The sequence below is a fragment of the Trichosurus vulpecula genome, chromosome 7, assembly GCF_011100635.1.
Source record: "Trichosurus vulpecula isolate mTriVul1 chromosome 7, mTriVul1.pri, whole genome shotgun sequence".
Lineage (NCBI taxonomy): Eukaryota > Metazoa > Chordata > Mammalia > Diprotodontia > Phalangeridae > Trichosurus > Trichosurus vulpecula.
The window spans coordinates 62638266-62659994 of NC_050579.1; the positions used below are offsets into that span (position 1 = coordinate 62638266).

The following is a 21729-nucleotide window of genomic DNA, read 5'->3' on the forward strand; positions in this document are numbered from 1 at the left end:
ACCCACATTAATGAAATAATCTATTAATGTATTTAATAATTATTCAGTTCATTAGAAGTCTTAATTACTGCTATGAATTTTTTTATTTGTGGATATGTGTGGGAGCCCCTCATATTACTTACCTAAGTGAGAAACAGTTATCAGAAGGGGGGGCAGTTATTTCATCCATGTAGGCTACTCTCAGCGTGGAAACTCCCTCTACCAACAAAGATTACAACCCATTCATGACTTGGTTAAGTTGAAGGAAGGTTCCAGAGGTATATAGGGGTGAAGTTATTTGCTTAGTAAATCAGTGTCAAAGATAGAATTTGAAACTAGGTTTTCTGGTCCCAACTCTGCTATGGAACAGTGGGAGATCCATGGAAATGATAAATAAGATGGCCACTAGGGGCTGCTAAGTGGTGCAGTAGATAGAGCAAGGGCCCTGGAGTCAAGAGGATGTTTACTAGCAGTGTGACCCTGGGTTAGGGTCACTTAATAATTCACTTAATAATCACTTAACCTTGATTGCCCCCTAGCTAAATGAAAATGACCACTGTCTTCCTTTTACCAAATGGTAAAATTAAAGATTTACCTTCTACTATAATATTTACTATATTGGCCTACTTGGGTTATCTTGGGAATTGTTGGGTTCATCCTTATTTATGGTTTTCCAGTGGAAGCTGGTGACCCTTTGTTAGATGTCTTGTATAATTCTAGCATTATCAAAATTATTCTAGTTTAAAATATGCTGATTGATATAGTACAGTAGTATATTGTATCTTTCTAAACATAGCATAATATTTTTGGGCTATACTTCTGCTCAAAATGGTCATCGAGAACAGCTGTTATTTAAAAACAATAACATCCATGTGCTTTTGCTGAACAGCATTTGTAATTGCTGCTTGTGTCCATTTCAAGTGAGCTGGTATTTGTAAATAGGTTATTTAAAACAGTTTATGCTCCCTTCTTTATTGTCTAGAAAAAGAGGTTGATCTTAATTGTGTAGATGAAGTAGGTGAAGTAATACTTGGCTCTTACAAATAGCTAAAAAAAATAACTTGATCTCAAATGGTCTATTTTAAATCGTATTATAATGGAACTTTTCGATCCATTTTAAACAGGGGATTGATATAGGGGATAGCCTGTCTATTCCAGATGATTTCACAGAAGAGGAAAAGAAGTCTGGCCAGTGGTGGAGACAGCTCTTGGCAGGAGGAATCGCTGGGGCTGTCTCACGAACAAGTACAGCACCTTTAGATAGGCTGAAGGTCATGATGCAGGTAAGTATATGGGTCACGAGAACAGGCAGATGTGTTTTGTTCTGAAGTCTTCAATGAAATGACGTGAATAATTGTTTTCTTTTTAAGATAACATTTTCAAAATTTTTTAGCAGCATAATTTGGTACTTGTGTTCATTCGACCTATTTGTGAAAATTCACATGTTCTTAAATTTGTTTAGGAGATTCAAGAATGAATAAGATGCTAGTCCTGCCCTTAACAAGCTTATAATCTAGAAGCAACAAAAGCTGTCAGTTTTAATTTATTCACAGAAAGTAACTTAGCCTATCGCTCTGTGTATTGTAGTATTTCTTTGCTTTATTTCGCGGTGACAGACTAAGAAGCTGAGAATGATTATCTTACAAAGCTTAGGGGAAACAGGGTTAGCCGTCCTCAAATATTTTAAGGGCTGTCATTTGGGTGGAAGTTACAGGGAAGTAGATTTTGGCTCAATCTAAGGACAAATGTTAAGTAGTATCAGTATCCCACACATGTCTTTTACTTTCTTAAACTTAAGTGGCTCAAAATTTGAAGGTTGTTCCTTTGCCCTAATATTTCAAGGTTTACTGGACAAGTCTGTACTTTAAATTATTTTATAGTCCTAAATTATGTAATCTCTCAGCCTTTGCCTTTTTCATCTTTCTTAAATTATTTTGATCCATATAGTTTCCCATCTCTGGACCTCCTCCTATTATTGCCTTGAGAGTATAAGCCATAGTGAAAATAGAGGGTTTTATATACAAGTGCTTCAAAAAAGTAACCATCATGCAGGCTTTGAATGAAAATCTTTTCCTTTCATTTTTAGGTGCATGGTTCAAAGTCAAACAAAATGAACCTAGTTGGTGGATTTAAGCAGATGGTGAAAGAAGGAGGCATCCTGTCCCTTTGGAGGGGAAATGGTGTGAATGTTATTAAAATTGCTCCCGAGACAGCTGTTAAATTCTGGGCATATGAACAGGTAAAATATTATTTTCTATGTAATTTATTAATAGTTCTTGAACTTAATTTCCCCCATCTTAAAGATTATTGCCAGAGAACAGGGAATTCAAGTTATTAAATATGAACACCAGCTTAATTTTTCTTAACAGGTTAAAAAAAAGACCACAAACCTTTATTATTGCTCTATTTGGCTATCTTTCTGGATGTAGAAAGGAACTTGTACCTTTTGTGGGAGGTCAGACTAGCAGATATCCAAGGTCCCTTTGTAACATTCAATTCTAATTTTTAATAACTGATTAAAAATTAAGTTATTGAGTATCCAATATGTTTAAGGTTACTGTGCCAAGTAATTAATTGTTAGCATTTATGTAGCACTCTAAGGTTTGCAAAGGACTTTACAAATTTTATCTTATCCTCACAAAATCCCACTTTACAGGTGAGGAAACTGAGTAAGGTTAAATGACTTATCCAGGGTAACATAGCAAGTGTCTGAGGCAGGCTTCAAATCCAGGTCTTCTCACTCAAGTTCAGTGTTCTATATGATACTCCATGCTGCCTCCTACTGGAAGATCCACAGAGGTACAGTTCTTGCCCTGAAATTTAGAGATGACAAACCACTCCAGTATCTTTGCCAAGAAAACCCCACGTGAGGTCATGAAGAGTCACACATCTATTTAGGGCAGCTAGGTGGCACAGTGGATAGAATGCTGGACCTAGAATTAGGAAGACTCATCCTTCTGAGTTCAACTCTGACCTCAGACACTTAATAGCTATGTGACCCTGGGCAAGTCACTTAACCCTGATTGCCTCACTTTCTGAACCTGTAAAATGAGCTAGAGAAGAAAATGGCAAACCCACTCCAGTATCTTTTGCCAAGAAAATCCCAGATGGGGGTCACGAAATGTCAGACATGACTGCAAAATGACCAAACAACAACAACAGGGGAGATATAAAGCATATAGTCAAGTATATATACTATAAAGTGGAATGTGAGAAGTGTATAAAAGAAGTATGAATATAGCCCTCTCAGAAGTCACAGGAAGAACAACAAAATTCTGGTGGGAGGAATCCACAAAGATTTCTCAGGTGATATTTGACCTGAGCCTTGAAGGATGGATAAGATTTCAATAAGCAGGTGGGAGAGGAAGAAAGGAGAGGATATTTTAGGAAGAGGGAATACAATTGGAAGCAAAAATATGCATTGTACATGGTTGGGTCAGTTAAGAGTACGGAGAAATGTAAAGGAGTATAATAGGAAATAAAACTGGAAACGTAGGCAGGTAGGAACCAAAATTGTGGAGGCCCTTAGTGAATTCTGGGTTGGGCAATGTGGAGTCGTTGAAAGTTTCTAAGAAATGGAGTGATGGATATTTATGTGAAATGTGATCAGAATCATGACTTCAGGAGATTAATCTGGCAGTGGTGAGTAGAAGAGACCAGGAAGGGGCGGGGAACTGAAGAGTATCATAGGAAGATTCTGATTAGAAAGTAGACCCACATTAAAGTAGAGTTGAAATATTTCAGTGGACCTTTGATTTAATCGATGCAGTTGTGCCCTCCAGTGATGTAAGTAGCAACCTCTACTTGCACGTCCGTCCATCTGGTGTTTGTGTGGGTAAGCCTATTAAAACAATAATTGTATTAATTATGAATGAAAAAAAGCATTTACGATGTGCAAAGCACCATGCTAAGCGCTGAGGCAATAATAGAAAAGTAAGACTGTTCTCCTCTCAATGATCAAGCCTCTGGTGTTGAGGCTGGATGATACTTATTTGTTAATAGCATAAGGAGGATGCTTTTGATGGATAAGTTGGACTAGGTGGCCACCAAGGTCCTTTCTACCTCTCAAATTCTGTGATTCTGTGAGTAGTAGGCATCCTTTAAAATTGAGTGTTATTGTGTAAGAAGTATTCACTATAATTTTCAGGGTTCAGCTTATTTTTTAATTGGCTTTACTATATTAGGTGAAGATTTTATTCCATTGACAAAAGGTACAGAGTTAAGCCTGTGGACATGAAGAGATAAAGAGAACACAATTAAATTTTTGATGTGACAAGTCGTATATTTTCTTTGCATCCATCTGATTTAGATCACCTGTGAGGTCTCAGTTTGACTTGATGTTGAGAGGAGATGCAGAGGAGAGGTTTTTCAGCCTTGGTCTTCCTGGATAGCTTCAGGCCACTACTATGTTGCAACAAATTCCGGCTGTTCTTTTCTGATTTTATTTTTTTCGATCTTCACTATTTGTCGTAGGCCATCCATTACTTGAAGTGGAATTCCCTTCTCATATTTTTATCTCCTCATCAGGTGGAATTAAGTGGCTCTGGCCAATGTCTTTTCACAAGTGACAAAATGCTCTTGGGAAGAATGTGATGAATTCCTTTGATCAGTTTAATAACCTGAGGGTCAAAGAAAAGCTGGGATGATAGCCAGCTCATTAGCTAGACCCAAGATCTTGTCTTCACCTGAATGTTTGAGGATTTGTGTAGTTGTGTCTTTCTCAAGTATCACATTTCTGGGGAATATTTTAAGTTAGAGGTGGCAAACTCACAGCAAGTGGCTCCACAAAAGTTCTGCCAAACTAGACTAAAATGTAATTGGGAAATGTTTAACAAGAATAAATAAAAATATGACACAACATAGATAATGCTTTTTTGTGGTTTTCTAACTATGTAACCTGCAGGAATCCTTTTCTATTTGAGCTTGAGTTTTAGGTTACTTACTTCAACCCTGAAAATGTGGATTTGATGTTAAGGAGTCACAAGATTAATGAAAACCTAGATTTAGTAGACAGACTAGTTTTCTTTCTTTTTGGGGGGGGGAAGGAAGGGCAATTGGGGTTAAGTGACTTGCCCATGGCCACACAGCCAGTAAATGTGTCAAGTGTCTGAGGTCGGATTTGAATTCAGGTCCTCCTGACTCCAGAGCCAGTGCTCTACTCACCAAAGACTATCTTTCAGTAGTGTTTAGGAAGTTTGGCACTTTGGCATCTTTGTTAATTTATTAATTAACACTAATAATAGTTTATAGATGAATAATAATATATTTGTCTATTAAGCAGTAACTGAGCAGTGAGTATTATCTCCCTTTACTTGTTTTATTCTGTTGAGGCCAGTCATCCCACAGTACATATTCCTTCTTTTCCCAGTGCTTTTCTCCTTTCTTTTCTAATGATCTAAATTCTATTCATCCATCAAGGCTCAGCTCACAGCCCACCTCCTCCAAGAAGCCATGGTGGTATTTGTGACTACTGGTTTGCAGAAAAAAAACCAAACCAAACCAAAAACCAAAGCAAGTTCTTCTAGACTTACATTTTATACTTTTACAAAAATAACAGTTTGTGTTTATGTAGCATTTTAAAGTTTGCAAAATGCCTTTCACGTATCTTCTCATTTTATCCTCAAGACAAACAACACTATAGGCCAGATGCTGGTGTTGTACCATTTTACAGATAGAGTAGAGGAAGCATAGAGTCTTTAAGTGACTTGCCCAGGGTCACATAGCCAGTAAGTGTATGAGGCAGGATTAGAACCTGGGCTTTTCCTTCAGGTCTCCAAATCCAGTATTGTATCCGCTATGCTGTGCTGTTCTCCCATTCCCTTAATTTCACTGGTGTAAGAATCAATGTGAGTGTTTCTTTGACCAAAACGGATCATGACCACTCTGTGTCTTAGATGGTTTTTGTGCGTACCTGTGGTCGAAAAGGGCAGCTAGGTGGCACCATGGCGTGTAGAGAGCCAGGCCTGGAGTCAGGAAGACTCATCTTCCTGAGTTCAAATTTGGCTTCAGACACTTACTAGCTGTGTGACCCTAGGCAAGTCATTTAACCCTGTTTGCATCAGTTTCCTCATCTGTAAAAAGAGCTGGAGAAGGAAATGGTGAACCACTCCAGTATCTCTGTCAAGAAAACCCCTGATGGGGCCATGAAGAGTCAGATATGCCCAAAAACGACTGAAACAACAATGTGGTCAGAAAGATTCCCCCATCATGGCATGGCCGGTGTTCTGGTTTCTCTGAACTGGGTGAGGCTGCTCCTTTAGACACAGTCCATCATGTACTGGTCCAGTGGTAAAAGTCTTCCCAGCTAATAGGGCCCACCAGGATTTCCCCTGCATCTTTGAGTTATCGTTTTTTGTTCAGTCATTTCAGTTGCTTCTGACTCGTCATGACCCCATTTGGAGTTTTCTTGGTAACAATACTGGAGTGGTCCTTTTCCAACTCATTTTTACAGATGAGGAAATTGAAGCAAACAAGGTTAAGTGACTTGGCCGAGGTCACCCAGTTAGTAAGTGTCTGAGGCCAGATTTGGGCACAGGTCTTCCTGATTCCAGGCATAGTGCTTTGTCCACTATGTCACCTAGTTGCCTTCTACATCTTTGAGTACCCAGGGCCAACTCCGGGTATGATAGGGCATCGAATAGTTGCCTTCAAATATTTGAGTCTGTCATGTAGAAGAGAGATTACAGTTATTTTCTTTGTCCCCTGAGGGCAGAACTAATAAAAACAGGGTAAAAGTTGCAAAGAAGCCTATTTGATCTGTATGGGAAGGAGACCCTCCAAACAGAGGCACCCCGAAGTGGAACAGATAGCTCCCAGAGCTGGTGGGTTCCCCCACCTTGGAAGCCTCTAAGCAAAGGCTGGGTGACCATTTGTCAAGCATGGGTAGCCATCTAGTAGATGGTCTCTGAGATCCCTTTTTGTTCTGAAATTCTCTGATTCTGTGGTTCAGCTTTGCATAATATCCCAGTGAATTAGTACACAAGCATTCAAACCTTGCATGCTCTTCTAGAGTGAGTGTGTGCGTGCGTGCGCGCACGTGCATACCAAGCATTCATCATGTTGTTGGCAGAGCTTAGCACAGTTCCTGGAACATAGTAGGTGCTTCAGAAATGTTTATTAATTGCCATGTGCTAGGCCTTAGAGGAGGTGCTAAAATACTTCTTGCCCTTTGGGAGTTTATATTTTTTGGGGCGGGGGGGAAAGCAGCATGTACATACATAAGTAAATAGGAAAGGTAGCATGACACACAGAAAGCTGATGCCCAGAGAGCTGACCTGGAAGTCAAAGGAGCTGGATTTGAATCTCACCTCTGATGAATGGTGGCTGTTTGTAAGTCACACAACTTCCCAGTGCTTAGGCAGCTCTCAAGACTAGAGGCTGTAGAACAGGGGCCGGCCTACATCGGTAAAGGGAGTTTCTTTACTGGGGAGTTCCTTATGCTAACAAAATCATAGGGTCAGTCCCTGTTCTTAGATTAATTACAGGACGGCAGAACCTCAGGCCCTGGGCAGTGGGGTGGGACGGGATCAAGATGGACTTCATGCAGATGTAGAAGATGGTACTCGGGCTGAGCCTTGCAGGAACCTAGGAATTCTCTGAGAGGGAAATGAGGATGGAGGGCATTCTAGGTAGAGGGAACAAATCTGTGAAGGCATGGAGACAAGTCTTCAAATGCTGTGTACAGGGAGTCAGTAGTCTGGGTTGGCTGGAATATGCATTGTGTGAAGGGGAGGCATGTTTAGTAAGCCCAGAAATAAATATGTGCTGGAACCAGAAGGGCTTTAAGTACCAAAGAAAAGATTTTGTATTTTATCCAGAGCCACCTGAGGTCTCTAGTAGGAGAATGACTTGTTCAGGATATTAAGAATATCGTCAATTTGGCATCTGTGTAGAGGATAGATTGTACTGAACAGAGATTGGAGATAGCTCCCTATTAAGACAATATTCCAGGCAGGAAGGAAGCAGCGAGGGCAGTGGCTGTCTGAGTGTGGAAGGTGGATATGAGAGATGATGTGGAGATAGATTGCATGAGACCTGGCCACTGATTAGATGTGGGGCTGGAGGGAGAGGATGCCCCGGGTGACTGGAAATATGGTGGCACCCTCAACAGAAACTAGGAACTTGGGAAGAAATGAGAGGTAACCTGTTAGGGGTCCCTGACCAGCAAGGACCCCAATCTCAGTACGCAATGATGAGGCGGGAGTCAGGGAAGATGCAACTCCGATTTATTGGGAGACATTATCCAGTTTTATAGGGTTTTGCACTACATGAGCAGAAGCAGGTGTTCAAGGGGTAAGAGGATGACAGCATGGGAAGACCGATATGGGTGGGAAGAATCTGGATTGTTGTAAACTATGATTCCTACAAGCGTATGGGAAAAACTAGGGCTGTAGTAAGGTAGTTTCCATGGGAGTATGGGAACAAAAGGGGTTGCTGTTTTACAGTATCTGCGGAGGCATGGGAAGGCTCAGGCATGTAGCCAGCTGATATCAGAGCTGTATGAGCTATGTGAGGCATGGGGCAGGATGCCCTTGTAAAGTATCAAAGATGTTCCAGTAAGTAAAGTATCAAAGCATTGTTGTGTTAGGCACTGGTTCAAGAGCATTAAGTAGTGGCCAGCTGGGTTCCTCCTTCTGGGCTTGTGAGTCCCTTGTGGATGGACTCTGCCTGCATGAGAAAGGATGGCTACAAGAGTGGGAGGGGGGCTGTTAGGGACGGAAGTCCTTCCTCTGGGTGCTTGCTGTTCCAACTCCTACTAAGCCTGTCTGGTTTTACCCAGGAAACAGGCCAAGCGCTAGGGTCCGAGCAGCCCCGGGGTTGGCACCAACTCCCTAGAGTAACCAGTTGTGTTTTGTAAATTTGATTGCCCATGGGACATCCCACATCTGTTAGGCGTTTAGTGGTGCTGCAGGCCGGGATTTCAGGAGTGAGGCAAGGGCTGGGACTATTTAATAGATATGGGAATCAGGTATGATGACTGAGCCTTTTTCTCACTTTGGGTCAGTGCCTTTAGTTTGTAACTCTCCTAATCCCATATTCATGTGTATTCAAATATTTCTATTCACACAGTATAAGAGTTGGCTGACCAATGATGGTGCCAAATTAGGGACCATGCAGAGATTTATTGCTGGTTCTATGGCAGGAACGACAGCACAGACATTCATCTACCCCATGGAGGTAAGTGCTGCTGTGAAAGGTCTGATGTTCTTTCTCGTGTTTCTTTCATATGAACCCTATCTCAGGTCTTAGTAGCAGAAACTTAACATTAGAGATAAAATATTTTATAGGAATAATAATAGCATTTATATAGTGCTTACTATATACTAGGCACCATGCTAAGCATTTTTATAAATATTATCTCATTTGAGCCTCACAATAACCTTGGGAGGTAGATACTAAATACATCATTTCCATTTTACAGATGGGAAAACCGAAGCAAACAAAGGTTGTATGACTTGCTTAAGGTCACAGAGCTGGGTTAATGTCTGTGGTCAAATTTGAACTCGGGTCTTCCTGACACCAGGCCCAGGCTCTATCCACAGTGCCATCTAGCTGCTTCTGTCATCAGATGGTAACTGGCCCCCAAACAGAGATCCCTCCTTTAGGACAAAAACTCTCTTGTAGCTGTCCCCAAACATTTCAGCTGAATCCCCCCTTTTGTTGCTAGAACAAAGGTCTTCCCATTTATTTGCAATGTATCTAAGAGGCCTACGCCAAAAAACGCCAATCAAGATATAAAGTTGGGGGCCACTCACATTAGTTGTTTTTCTCTCTGGAAGAATTGCTGTGGCTTGGGCAGGGGTGGGGACAGGTGGGGGGTGGGAATTAGGGGTGGGGGCCTGGGGGGTGGGGCAGGGTTAATTCTCCAGACATGGAGAGAATTCCTATTTCCAGTCCCTGGAAGTTCAGCAGACAAAGAAGGAGAAGATAGACACTAGTAGCATTAAATAAGTCAGACCTGGATGTGGTGTAATGAGAATTCACGATTTGTGTTTCTGTGGTCTGCTGGAGTCTCTGCTTTGGGGCCTTGCTGTCACACTGCCCTTATGCTTAAGTATTTTAACAATTTAAAATCTACTCCCCTTATATCGAAATCTGACACGAGGAGAATCGATGAGCTGTTAGAAAATCTGGAAGTCGTCCAGGGTCAGAGGTTTAGAGCTACAGGGGCGCGTTGAGGTCACCTGGGCCGACCCTTTCAATTTACAGCTGAAGAGACTGAAGCTCAGACAAATTCTGACTTTCCTGAAGTCAAACAGACATTAGATGGCAGCTAGAATCCTGTGGCTCTCTAGGTCTAGCCACTTTATTTTACAGATTCAAAGAAAATCCATTTGACAAGCATTATATATTGTGCAAGGAACTTTGTTAGGTACTCTAGGGATATAAAGACAAGGTAGGATTTATCCTTTTTTAAAAAGAGATTAAAAATAAAAATAGACAAAAGAGGGGCCCCCATGACTCAGTAGAAGAGTTTGGGGATCCCATATTTGTTTCCTCACCCTGCTGCTGTTCACCCTCTTTGCACAGCGGTCTTCCCTTTTGCTGAATTCCAGCAGCGGCCTACTTCTTGCTGCCTGAGACCAGTCCTCCTCTCACCTCTTGGCTTTCTCTCTCTGGCAAATACTCCTATGACCTCCTAGCATCCTTTTTGTTTTACTTGTGATTCTGAGATAGGAACCATTAGAACTTAACAGCAATGGCATTTTTTTTGAGTGTAAGAGAGCCTTGAACTTTAAATTTGGCATTGGCAAGATACATGGCATCGTGCAACTCATGGAAATACTGAGTAGTTTAGGACATTTCTGACCAATTAAATTCATCCCTTTCTTTTCACCTTCAGGTTCTAAAGACAAGGTTGGCTGTAGGCAAAACTGGGCAATACTCAGGAATGTTCGACTGTGCCAAGAAGATTTTGAAGCATGAAGGCGTGAAAGCCTTTTACAAAGGCTACATCCCAAACTTCCTCGGTGTCATCCCCTATGCAGGAATAGATCTGGCTGTTTATGAGGTAAGTTTGTCCTCAAGGTGAATCTGATAAATATGTTGGCTGCATAGCCATTCCTGTTCACTAATCTTATGTTACCTTTTTTTTTTTTCTGAGCCAGTTGGGTTTGAGTGATTTGTCCAGGGTCACACAGCTAGAGTATCTGAGGTTGGATTTGAACTTGGGTCCCCCTGACTCCAGGGCTGTGCTCTATTCACTGTGCCGCTTGCTACTTTTTAAGGACGAGAGATATTGGAAGTTTGAACCTTTATAATCTTGAAGATGGGGAAGAGAAGAGGAGGACAATGGAGTGATAAATTGTAGAGCATTATTTCATTTGGCTAATTAGGATATAGTATTGTTCAGACCAAGTTCTCTGATTCTATCTCCATTTGGAATAATTAGTTTTATATATTGTCAGTTCTGGAAAGGGCCTCAGAGATCATCTAGAGTTTTAGACCAGGGGTCAGGAAGCTATGGCCCACTGGCCAAATCCTGCCCACCACCTGTTTTTTTTTTTTTTACACTCTAAAAGCTAGGAAGAATTTTTTATACTTTTGAGGCTGTAGTTTGCCCATCCCTAACCTAGACTGAGTCTCTCATTTTACAGATGAAGAAACTGAGACCTAGAGAAATGATTTCTAAGGTCACACAGGCAGTGAGTACTAGAACCAGAGTCTGAACCTAGGTTCTGTGATGCTGGAGCCAGGACTCTCTTCCACCACAGTCTGCCGCTAGCTGTGCCCCTAGCTCTGAGAGGCAATTGAATTTCAAGGGAGCATGCTAGTGGTCAAAAAGTGAGTAGGTAAAGGAATATGATTGGATTGGCGCAACTTAATAGCCATTGCCAGGGCACATCCCCCAGTCATGCCAGCGCCATCTTCTCTGCAAACAATGGCACATCTAGGTTATGAATTTTACGAAGTGCATTCGGATTTCTATAGAATTGTGATGCGATAAGTGATTTTTAAGAGTGCCTTTTTTCTTGATTTCTTTTTTTTTCTATTTTAGTCTCATGCAAATGGGGCAATGGCTGTTTCTTTTGAGCTGTTTCCACCCTTTTATCTCTGTAATTCAAAGTATTTGGCCTCCAGACATCATTGACACAGACCCTGGCATCTGTCTTTGTTGTACCATGGCAACAAGGGAACATTGAATAAAAGCAGACTTTTGAAACTTAATTATTTATTATTTCAATTCTGTCAAACCACACCTTTTATAATTATCACCCTAGAACATGACTGAAAAAGTATAAATCCTTAGATATTAAAAAGAGTTGTTTTTAAACCCAGAATTTGAAAACCACTGACACTTAACCCTCTCCCAAGGGAAGAAAGCTTTGAAAAGATGTTTCCTAAAAGTCAGGAAACTTAAATCTGCAGTGGATGCTAAGGGCCCTTCAGCTATAGAGCTCTTGTGGTCTGGAGCTAGAGAACCCTGGTTAATGTTAATGACTAGAATGAGCAGCAGGGAGGGATTCATAAGATAATCTGAGCCAACACTTTTTGGTTCCCGAATCATACTTAGGAGCAAATGGACAGCCAGTGAACAATATAAGTGTCTTTTGTGGTACTTTAAACTACAGTCTGTAACCTCATAGCTGAGTATCTGCACTGCCTACGTCTCCAAAGAATTTTCTTATGTCTTTTGCAGTAATTGAATGGGACAAGTAGAAAAATACAGTTGGTTATGCTGGGTTATGTATAGGAGTGGAAGAAAGAAGACAATGACCCGTTTTACTCTGCCTTGACTTGTGTGGTGGTGACAGTGTATTGCTTTTGTGTTCTTTGGCAGCTGTTGAAGAGTCATTGGCTAGAACATTATGTAGAAGACTCCGTAAACCCTGGGGTATTTGTACTGCTGGGATGTGGTACCTTGTCCAGTACATGTGGCCAGTTGGCCAGCTACCCCCTGGCCCTGGTCAGAACTCGAATGCAGGCTCAAGGTGAGTTTTTGCCAAAGGAACAACCTTGGTAAGAAATGAAACATTTCATGTTTTTAAAATCCTTCCCTTTGGTTTCTTCTTTGGAGAATTGCTCAGATTTCATGCCTCTCCTCTAATAAAAACTGGCTCTTCTGAGGGGACTAAAATAAGGAGGTCCCCTGTAGGACAGGGGCAAAATGATACTTTTTTACTTACCACCCCCCACCCTCCCACCATTTTGGCATAGATGCCTAATACTTAGGTATGATAGCGAGATACAGGGCATATGTATGTCCTTGATGCCTCTTGTAAAAAAAAAAATTTTTTTGTGGTACTCATTCTCATTTGGTTTCATCACAGGGACTACTAGCATGAATATCACACCTTTTATTTTTTCCTTTCCTTTCTAGCCATGGTGGAAGGAGCACCCCAGATGAATATGGTTGGCCTCTTTAAGAGAATAGTTACCCGAGAAGGAATCTTTGGACTTTATCGGGGCATCACTCCTAACTTCATGAAAGTGCTGCCTGCAGTGAGCATCAGCTACGTTGTATATGAGAAAATGAAGGAAAGCTTGGGAGTAGTCTGATTGCACGAAAGCACGTCAGTATCTATCTGCGTGTCCCTCGTCCCTTAAAGTCACCAAAGCTCTTTGAGAAGAGATGAGTCATGGCCCCAGTGGGAGAAACATATCAAACAGCACATCAAGCGTCTTACCTTAATTTTGTATATGTGAAAATTTAAAGATGAAATTACACTTTTGTTAAGTTCTTTTTATGTTAAAAAAGTTTGATATTCACAGAGCTCAACTCGCCTTTCCTGTTGTCCTTCTCTTGGCTCCTGAAGGCTGCGTCTAAAACAGTCATTCAATTAGCTTGAAGTACAATTGAAGAGAAACTTACTCTCAAGAGTACTTTTCAAATATTTACTTTTTGGTCAGCCAGGCTGATTTATGTTATCTTTTGTATTTAAATGCCTTAAAAATTTTTACCAGCTGTGTTTTACATTTTTTTTTTGTATATTTGGAACATCTTTTGCTGCAACCATTAGAGGAAAATAAAACCCAACAGTGCATTTAAGCTAGTTTATAATAAGTAAGCAAGTAGAGTTCTTTTTCTTTAAGCAAAATAAAAACACAAGGGGAGAGTTGTCAGTGTGAGAATACCTCCATTTCTTATCATTATGAAGTATGGAAGAGTGATGAAACTATGCTCATTTCACTGGTTACCTTTTTGGCTTCATTTGTAGATGTTATTATGTTAATAGCTCATTTTGGTTGTCATTACTAAATTTGGAAAGGAAATCACCAGTATGAACAAATCTGCTTAATAATGAAGGAAGAGCTCAGTGGGGAACAGCCTTTGAAATCTTAAATTCCACTTTTCGGTTCTTTTCTGGAGTAGAATAATGTCTCCTTCATCAGTTTCTTTGCTGTTACTCCTGTCAACCCAAGGAAACAATAGTGTATTTTTCAATAGTTCTTCAAGGTTTATTAGTGTTTTCATCACAGCTACCTTGTTAATGTTGATAGCATATGTTTCATCATTTCCATTTTATAGAAGTGAAGTGATTTGCCCGAAGGAGCAGAGGTAATAAGTGGCAGAACTGGAACTCCATGCCAGGCTGTCTGATGCCAGTCAGTTGGTCAGTCAGTGACCAGGCACTGTTAAGCTCTGGGGATACAATAAAAGGGGCAAAAACTATTCTTATCCGCAAAGAGCATATATTCTAATGGAGAGGTGAGGTATAAATAGGTACATAAAAGGTATATACAGCATAGATAGGAGGTAAATGGAGGCACTGGCAGATGGGATTGGAAAAAGAGGGTTCTTACCACATACTGCTGCCTCCCCAGAAATGAGTCTAAGTTGTTTTCTGTGTGCCAAGTAAAATTATCCATATGTCAGGAGCACCAGGTGTTCTTGGCAGCTGATTCCAATTCTAGGTACATTTCAGTGGAACATGGATGATTAACTGTACAGAGAGAAACCCTGGAGCTGCTGTGGCAGCAGCCCACATCTGTGCTCTGGGACCTAGTGTGAAATTACTTGCATTTTGTCTCCAAGCCATTCATTGCCAGAAAGGGAGACTGTGGGGCCTGAGTTATTTACTACATGTGCAGCCAATAGCTAGGTACTAATTTGTTTTTTTAAAAATTTATTTAAAATTTATGGAAATAAAACAAGCATTTACAATAAAAGAGAAGATTGCACATGAAACTGCAGATCTAGTATGCACAACTTGCTATTCCTTTAAATATGCCACAGAATTATCATGTAAATTTCTTTTTTCCCTGTTTCTCCCCTCCCCTGCCCATAGCTACCATTAGACACAAATAGGTATATATATGTAAAATTATCCTGTACATCTATTAGTACTTTCTCTGGATATAGATAGCATCTTTCTTGATATGTCCTTTATAGTTAATTTGGGCATTTACAGGCACCAATTTACAAAGTGATTCCTATTTGAACAGTACTTTAGGGCATAAAATATCTGCATTGTAGTATCACTGACCTAAATTTGTGTTCACAAAGCATTTTTTTTGGCCTTTTTTTTTTCTTTCTGAAATTTGTTGAATAAGATTTACAAATACTTGTTTGGAGCTTATAACTCAACTCCCCAAACTTGTAAATAACAAGCTTGAGGATTCCTGATAGGCCCTTTTTTTTGGGGTGGTGGCAGTTGTAATAAAGCACCTAGACATGTGAAAAATCAAGTGCTGCTTATAGCTACTGTTTGCTTTTCCTTAATCTACCTCCTGTGTTTTCTGAACCAAAGAGAGCAACAATGCATTTGACTTCTACCAGATGCTTGGGAAGTTTGATTTGAAAGTAGTTTTCACGAAAAATTATTCCTGCTGAATGTTTCCATGTCTAGAATATAGATGAGTATAGAATGCAGTTGTGTCCTCCGGGAATTTCCTGGTACCTTGGAATAAGCCCCAAATAGCTCAGCAGGATACACATTTCAGTCTTTATTCATCAAGCATGAGGATTGTTCATTTTGCTAACTTTGACATATATCTAGTTGCTGAAAAAGAAAAACTGCTCAGCTGTCACCATTTGCCTCTATAGAGATTATCTGAAATGTGTAAGGAATGAAAGCGATTTATATGTGCTTCATCTCTCTCTGGAAAACATCTGTTTACTTTCATAAAGCTGGAATTTTTAGGTAGCCTCTTTCTGGCATTGAACCATGTATTTATATTAAAATGACAAGAAAAAATTTTTGTTTCTAACAAATGTTCCCTGTTGTATTTTTTTTTTGCTTTCTCATTTTATCATTAGCACCAAGTAGTAGTTATGGTGGTGTTGTGGATAGCCTTGGAGCTGGGATGTGCTAGAGCCAGCTCAGACTGGCTTGGGAGAACCAATTGTTAAACATTTAAAAAAATTTTTTTTATTGGTGTCTTTTTTTAAACATCAGCATAATTGTCCCTTGTATTTCTCCCTTTCCCCATTTCAGAGCTATCCCATATAACAAATAGGTTTTTTTTTAAAAGAAAAAATAAATCAGCACAATTTATTGATACATTGAAATATTCTGAAAACATGTGCGATTTATAATCTCTATGGACCTTCCACTTCCACGAAGGGGTGGATTTGGTGTGTCCTTTTCATATCTCTTCAAATTATGCTTGCTCTATATAAGTGGCTCCCCTCCCCACCCCCTGCTGCTGCCCAATCCACTCTCCTACAGGCTTGTCTCTTCCCGAGACCAGAAGGGTTCCCTTCCCCTCATTGCTAGCCCTTGATTTGATGCAGGCATGTTACATGCAACCACTGTTTCCCTCCCCCATTTTCATTCACCCTTCCATTTTGTAATGCGATCCCACAAAAAAACAGGCCGGATGTTGCCAAGTTCTGTCCATAATATCCCTGGCCTACCACTACACTGATCTCCTGACTTCTGATTTTACCCATTTCTTTGTGTACAATTAGAAAGTCTCTTACTGTTCTCTCTGTTGTCACCCTGTTGCTGTCCTAGGTTCTTGCATTTGTTCACCCCTCTTGCATATCTGTTATCTGGGGTGTTTCAGAAGCAAATAATCTCTTCAGGTTTGCTTTTCTTCCTAAGAATGTCTCAAAAGACTATATTTTTGAATATCCATCTTTTAAAAATTTATGGTTAAGCTCAGATTTGCAGGGTCAAAGGTCACCTTGGGCTGCATCCTGAGCTCCATTTTCCTTTAGAATACATCCCATTCAAAAGCTGGAATTAACATTGCTAGGAGAGATATCAACAATGCCAGGTAGGTGATACCATTCTAGTGGCAGAAAATGAAGGAGAATTAAGAAACCTCTTGATTAACGTGAAAGCTGGCTTGAAGCTTAATATTAAAAACAACCCCAAAACCTCAGATGTTAGCAACTGGTTGCATCACTTCCTGACAAATGGAGGGAGAAGAAATAGAAGTAATGTCAGATTTTATATTCTTGGATCAAAGATAGCTGTAGATGGTGACTGCAGCCATGAAATTGAAAGACTCTCCTTGGAAGGAAAGCTATGGCAAATCTGTACAGCATACTAAAAAGCAGATGAAGATTCGCATAGTCAAAGCTATGGTTTTTCCATTAGCAATGCATTACTCTGAGAGTTCGCCTATAAGGAAAGCTGAGCACCGCAGAATCAATGCTTTCGAATTATGGTGCTGGAGAAAACTTTTGAGAGTCCCTGGGACTGCAAGGAGGTCGCACCAATCAATAATGAATGAAATTAATTCAGAATATTCACTGGAAGGTCAAATACTGAAGCTGAAGCTTAAATTCTTAGGCCACGTAATGAGAAAACAGGACTCATTGGAAAAGGCCCTGATGTTGGGAAAGATTGAGGGGAAAAGGGGATGGTAGAGGATGAGGTGAAGAGATAGTGTCATGGAAGTAATAAACATGAGCTTGGACAGACTTTAGCAGATAGTGAAGGATCAAAGGGCCTGGTATAGTATGGTTCATGGGGTCATGAAGAGTTGAATGTGACTGAACAACAACAATTCCATTCCCTTCTCTGTTTTTTGGCGGGTGCAGAATAGACTTGAATAATTCAAATGTCTTTGTATTTGAATGTCTTTTTCCTGATTGCAGAACTTATTTTTTTCTGGATCGAATTGTTAAATTTAACTACTATGTGTCTTGGAAATGTTGAGGTGGGTTTCTTTTTTTCCCCTAGAAGAAATCTTTGCAGTCTTTCAATTGGTATTTAATTTACTTTATTCAAAAGTTCTGGGCAGGTTTTTTTTAAAATTTTCTGCATTATGATGTTAAGGTTTTTTGTTTTGTTTTGTTCTTCTGGGAGACTATGGTCCTTAAGTCATTTCTATGCACCCTGTCTTCAAGATCAGAATGTTTTGCTTGGACAGTGAGTGTATTTTCATTAAATGTTCTTCTTCTTTTCTTCTGTTCTTCTAGATTGTCCTTCACTTCTGTGTATTGGCAATCCCATGCTATTGTTCTTTCTTTTGTTTCTTCGATGAGACTGCCATCACAGATTCAGATTTCTGTTTTGCCCATTATTTTTTGTTGTGAAGACATAAATTCTGCTCCCATAATTCTCATTTCTCTTTTAAACTACTCAGCAATAGTGTATTGTGGTTCTGTGTTTTTCTCAAATTCCACAATATCCTTTGCCTAATGTTGGATCATTTTCCTTTGCTTTGCAGTATTTATTCATAGATGCTTGGACTTGTTTACTAGATCTGGAGACCATGCCTCCTTTTGCTGTTGAGTCATCCCTGCTTGTGTTAAAAATCTTTTGAGTTTTCTTTTTCCTGAGAGCCTTGGTCATTTTAGTTCTCTACTTTGCCTTTCATATTTTCCTCTATTGCTCACTTCCTGACTCTTTCCTCTCTGATGGTGATTTTTTTGGGGGGTTGGATCTCAAAGTGCCTCAGCCTCCTCCCATATTGAACAATTCATTACCAGCCTAGGTCTCAGCCCCAAGTGACTTTTTGGGGTGGACAGAATTGCTCCCACCCAGATGTGGAGCTCTTTCAGGTTGGTGGAGTGCTGCATAGCCGACCCCACATACAATGTCCATTCACATTCCCACTGTTCCTTAGTTCTCTTCTCATGGCACCAGCAGCTCAGAGAGCTCTGGGAGGAGGGCGTGTATGGGGCTGGGCTTTAGCTCAAGTCCAAACAGTGTCCTGTTCCTTTCTCTCTGTTCCTCTGCTCTTCTGCAGAGATAGTTTTTAGAAAAGAATGCTGCCACCATGGTGATGTCACAGTCTGAGCAAACTTCTGCAGGCTGGATTCTGGACCTTTACCGCACTGGAGAGAGGGAGGGGGAGACCAGTATAAGGGGTCGTGTTTTGTTGCAAGCCTGTGTGTTAGGTCCTTGGATTTTGTTATAAAACCACGTATCTGGTCCTTAGATTGACTAGTGCAACCTCAAGCGTGGTGGGTGGTGGGGAAAGGGTGCTGAGGGAGCTTGGGGTAGGCATCAGTTTATATTCTTTTTTTTAGCCTCCTTTTGGATTCAGGGTGTGCTAGACATGGAGACAGCTGAAATTACTTTATCTTGGGTGCGTAATTTCTGTTTTGGTGAAGTTTGAGAGGTTGTGGGAATCACAGAAAATGTCTAAATCTGCTATCTTATTGGTGGTGGTTGTTCAGTCGTGTCTGACTCTTTGTGACCCCATAAACTTGTCCACGGAGTTTTCTTGGTAAAGATGCGGGAGTGGTTTGCCATTTCTTCAGTGTGTCTCCATTTTACAAATGAGGACTGAGGCAAATAGGGGTTAAGTGATTTGCCTATGGTCACAGAGCTGTCTGAGGCTGGATTTGAGCTCATATCTTTATGACTCCAGGCCATGAGCTCTATCCACTGCACCATGTAGCTGCCCTCCAACTTGATGGTACCATAACTCTAATTATTAAATTTCTAGTGTGAGCATTCATACCTTGGAATCAGTAAACTACAAATCAGGGCTTGATTTATTGTTTTGTTGATTGTCTAGACTTAAGGGTGTGATGGAGAAAAATGTTAATATGCTGATTAAGCAAAATGTGTGTTGTGAGTACATCCCTCCCTCCTCCCCCCACCTCCCCGGTTGTTAAACATTTACAAGTGCACTCCTTCCTTGGAGCCAGGAAGACATGGGATAAAGCCCTGCCTCTTGACATATTGGCTATGTCACCTTCTTCAAGTCGTGTAACATTTCAGTGCTCTAGGAAACTAAGACTTAAAAATTGCATAGAAGGTTCTGACTTGCATCATTAGAGAGAATTTTCCTCACCTGGGAGTTCCCTGTATCAATGAAATCGGAAATCTAATCCCTTTCCCTTTTATTAGCCTTAGAAATGACCGGCTGAGTTCACATCATTGGGAAGCAGTCACTGGAAGACTTTGGAACTCTCTTTCCTATCCATGATATCATCCTCAACTATTCTGGCTCATGTTCGTCTCTCCCTTTTTGGACGTCCCATATCACTTCTTGTCTTTGCCATGTATCTTAGCAGTTGATGATATTCCCTTTATAATCGTGTCTAATGAGCTCATGTGGTGAGGACTGAAGATGACATGCTCCCTTTTAATATCCTTCATAACATGCATCGTAATGTTGCTATGAAAATAGCAGCATAGTTTCATAAGGTTGCTATGAAAATTTGATCATAGGCCATGTATTTAGAAATATAGAATGGTTTCTCCTAGCTCTCTGGGAATGGTACTTCTTTCTATTGGAATTTCTGTCCTCCCTGGGACACCTCGGAGCTAACAGCAATTGGACATCTGGAGGAACAAATGTGAGGCTCTAGATGGTACAGTGGGTTGCATTCTGGGCCCAGAGTAGGGAAAACTTGAGCTTAAATCCAGCTTTATACACTTATTAGCTATATGACTTCGGGTGAGTCACTTAGCTTCTCTTCAACTGTAATATATATATATTATAATAGCACCCACCACCCATTGTGCTTAGCCCCTACCTGGCACATAGTGGGTGCTTTATGAATGCTAGCTAGTCTTATCAACAAATGATATGGCATCAGGATCAAAGAATCATAGAACTATAGCTGGAAAAGACCTCAGAATCCATTCAGTCCAACCCCATTATTTTATAGACGTGGAATTTGAGGCCAAAGGGATGAAAGGATTTGGCAGAAGCCACACGGCACCCATCTGTCACCACTAGATGGCACTGTGTCACCATATTAGCAAGGGTCTGGAAGTCAGGCTAGGGAGGGATATGGAAAGGACCCACAGTCAGACAGACAAGTTTTACCAAATTCATTGGTCAAGGGGAGGTAGTTTCATCAAGCTCACTGGTCGAGAGAGAGAAAATGGAAGGCCACTTCTGGTTTAAGGTTATTGTAGGGAGGGTTATAGGATCATCCATAAAGCTAAATAGTAGCCTGGGAACACACAAATTTATAGTGCATGTAGCCCCATTTTTAACCTCCTCCCTGACACCCCCAGTTCATATTTCCATCTTATATGTTGTAAGATACCCGACCAAATGCCCCTGCCTTGCACATACCCCAGCAAAAGGGATATACACAAATATGCACCTGGGTTGACCCAAATTTTTATAGAGAAAAAGCAAAAATCAGTGTAAAGGAAACAGCTCAGCATGTAACATGGAAACAAATCACAGCAAACATCTGTTACTGAACAAGGAAGTGGAGGGAGGAGGGAAGATGGGTCCTCCACACTCCCTGACAGGTACCTGTAACCTTGCCCGAGCATCAGCTGCACAGGTGAGCTGACGTGATGAGAAGAAGCTCTCTCCATCTCTGATAACTACCACGGTCCTTTCTTCTCCCCGAGGATCTGGGGAAAGGAAAGACTGTGCTAGATTCTATTCTGGTCTCAACTGCTTTTCTCCAGTCATAGCTGCTGC

General features: G+C 40.7%; 1 protein-coding gene across 1 annotated transcript in view; it reads left to right on the top strand.

Annotated features, from left to right (window-relative positions):
- LOC118858588 (calcium-binding mitochondrial carrier protein SCaMC-1-like) overlaps window positions 1-16129 on the top strand; it is a 46517-nt gene extending 30388 nt beyond the window's left edge. The window contains exons 5-10 of the mRNA XM_036769160.1: window positions 1104-1262; window positions 2066-2218; window positions 9049-9156; window positions 10823-10990; window positions 12761-12911; window positions 13301-16129. Of these exons, the coding sequence (XP_036625055.1) occupies window positions 1104-1262; window positions 2066-2218; window positions 9049-9156; window positions 10823-10990; window positions 12761-12911; window positions 13301-13479 (918 nt within the window). The 3' untranslated portion in view covers window positions 13480-16129. The remainder of the gene's footprint in view (window positions 1-1103; window positions 1263-2065; window positions 2219-9048; window positions 9157-10822; window positions 10991-12760; window positions 12912-13300) is intronic.
- Window positions 16130-21729: the final 5600 nt, after the last annotated feature.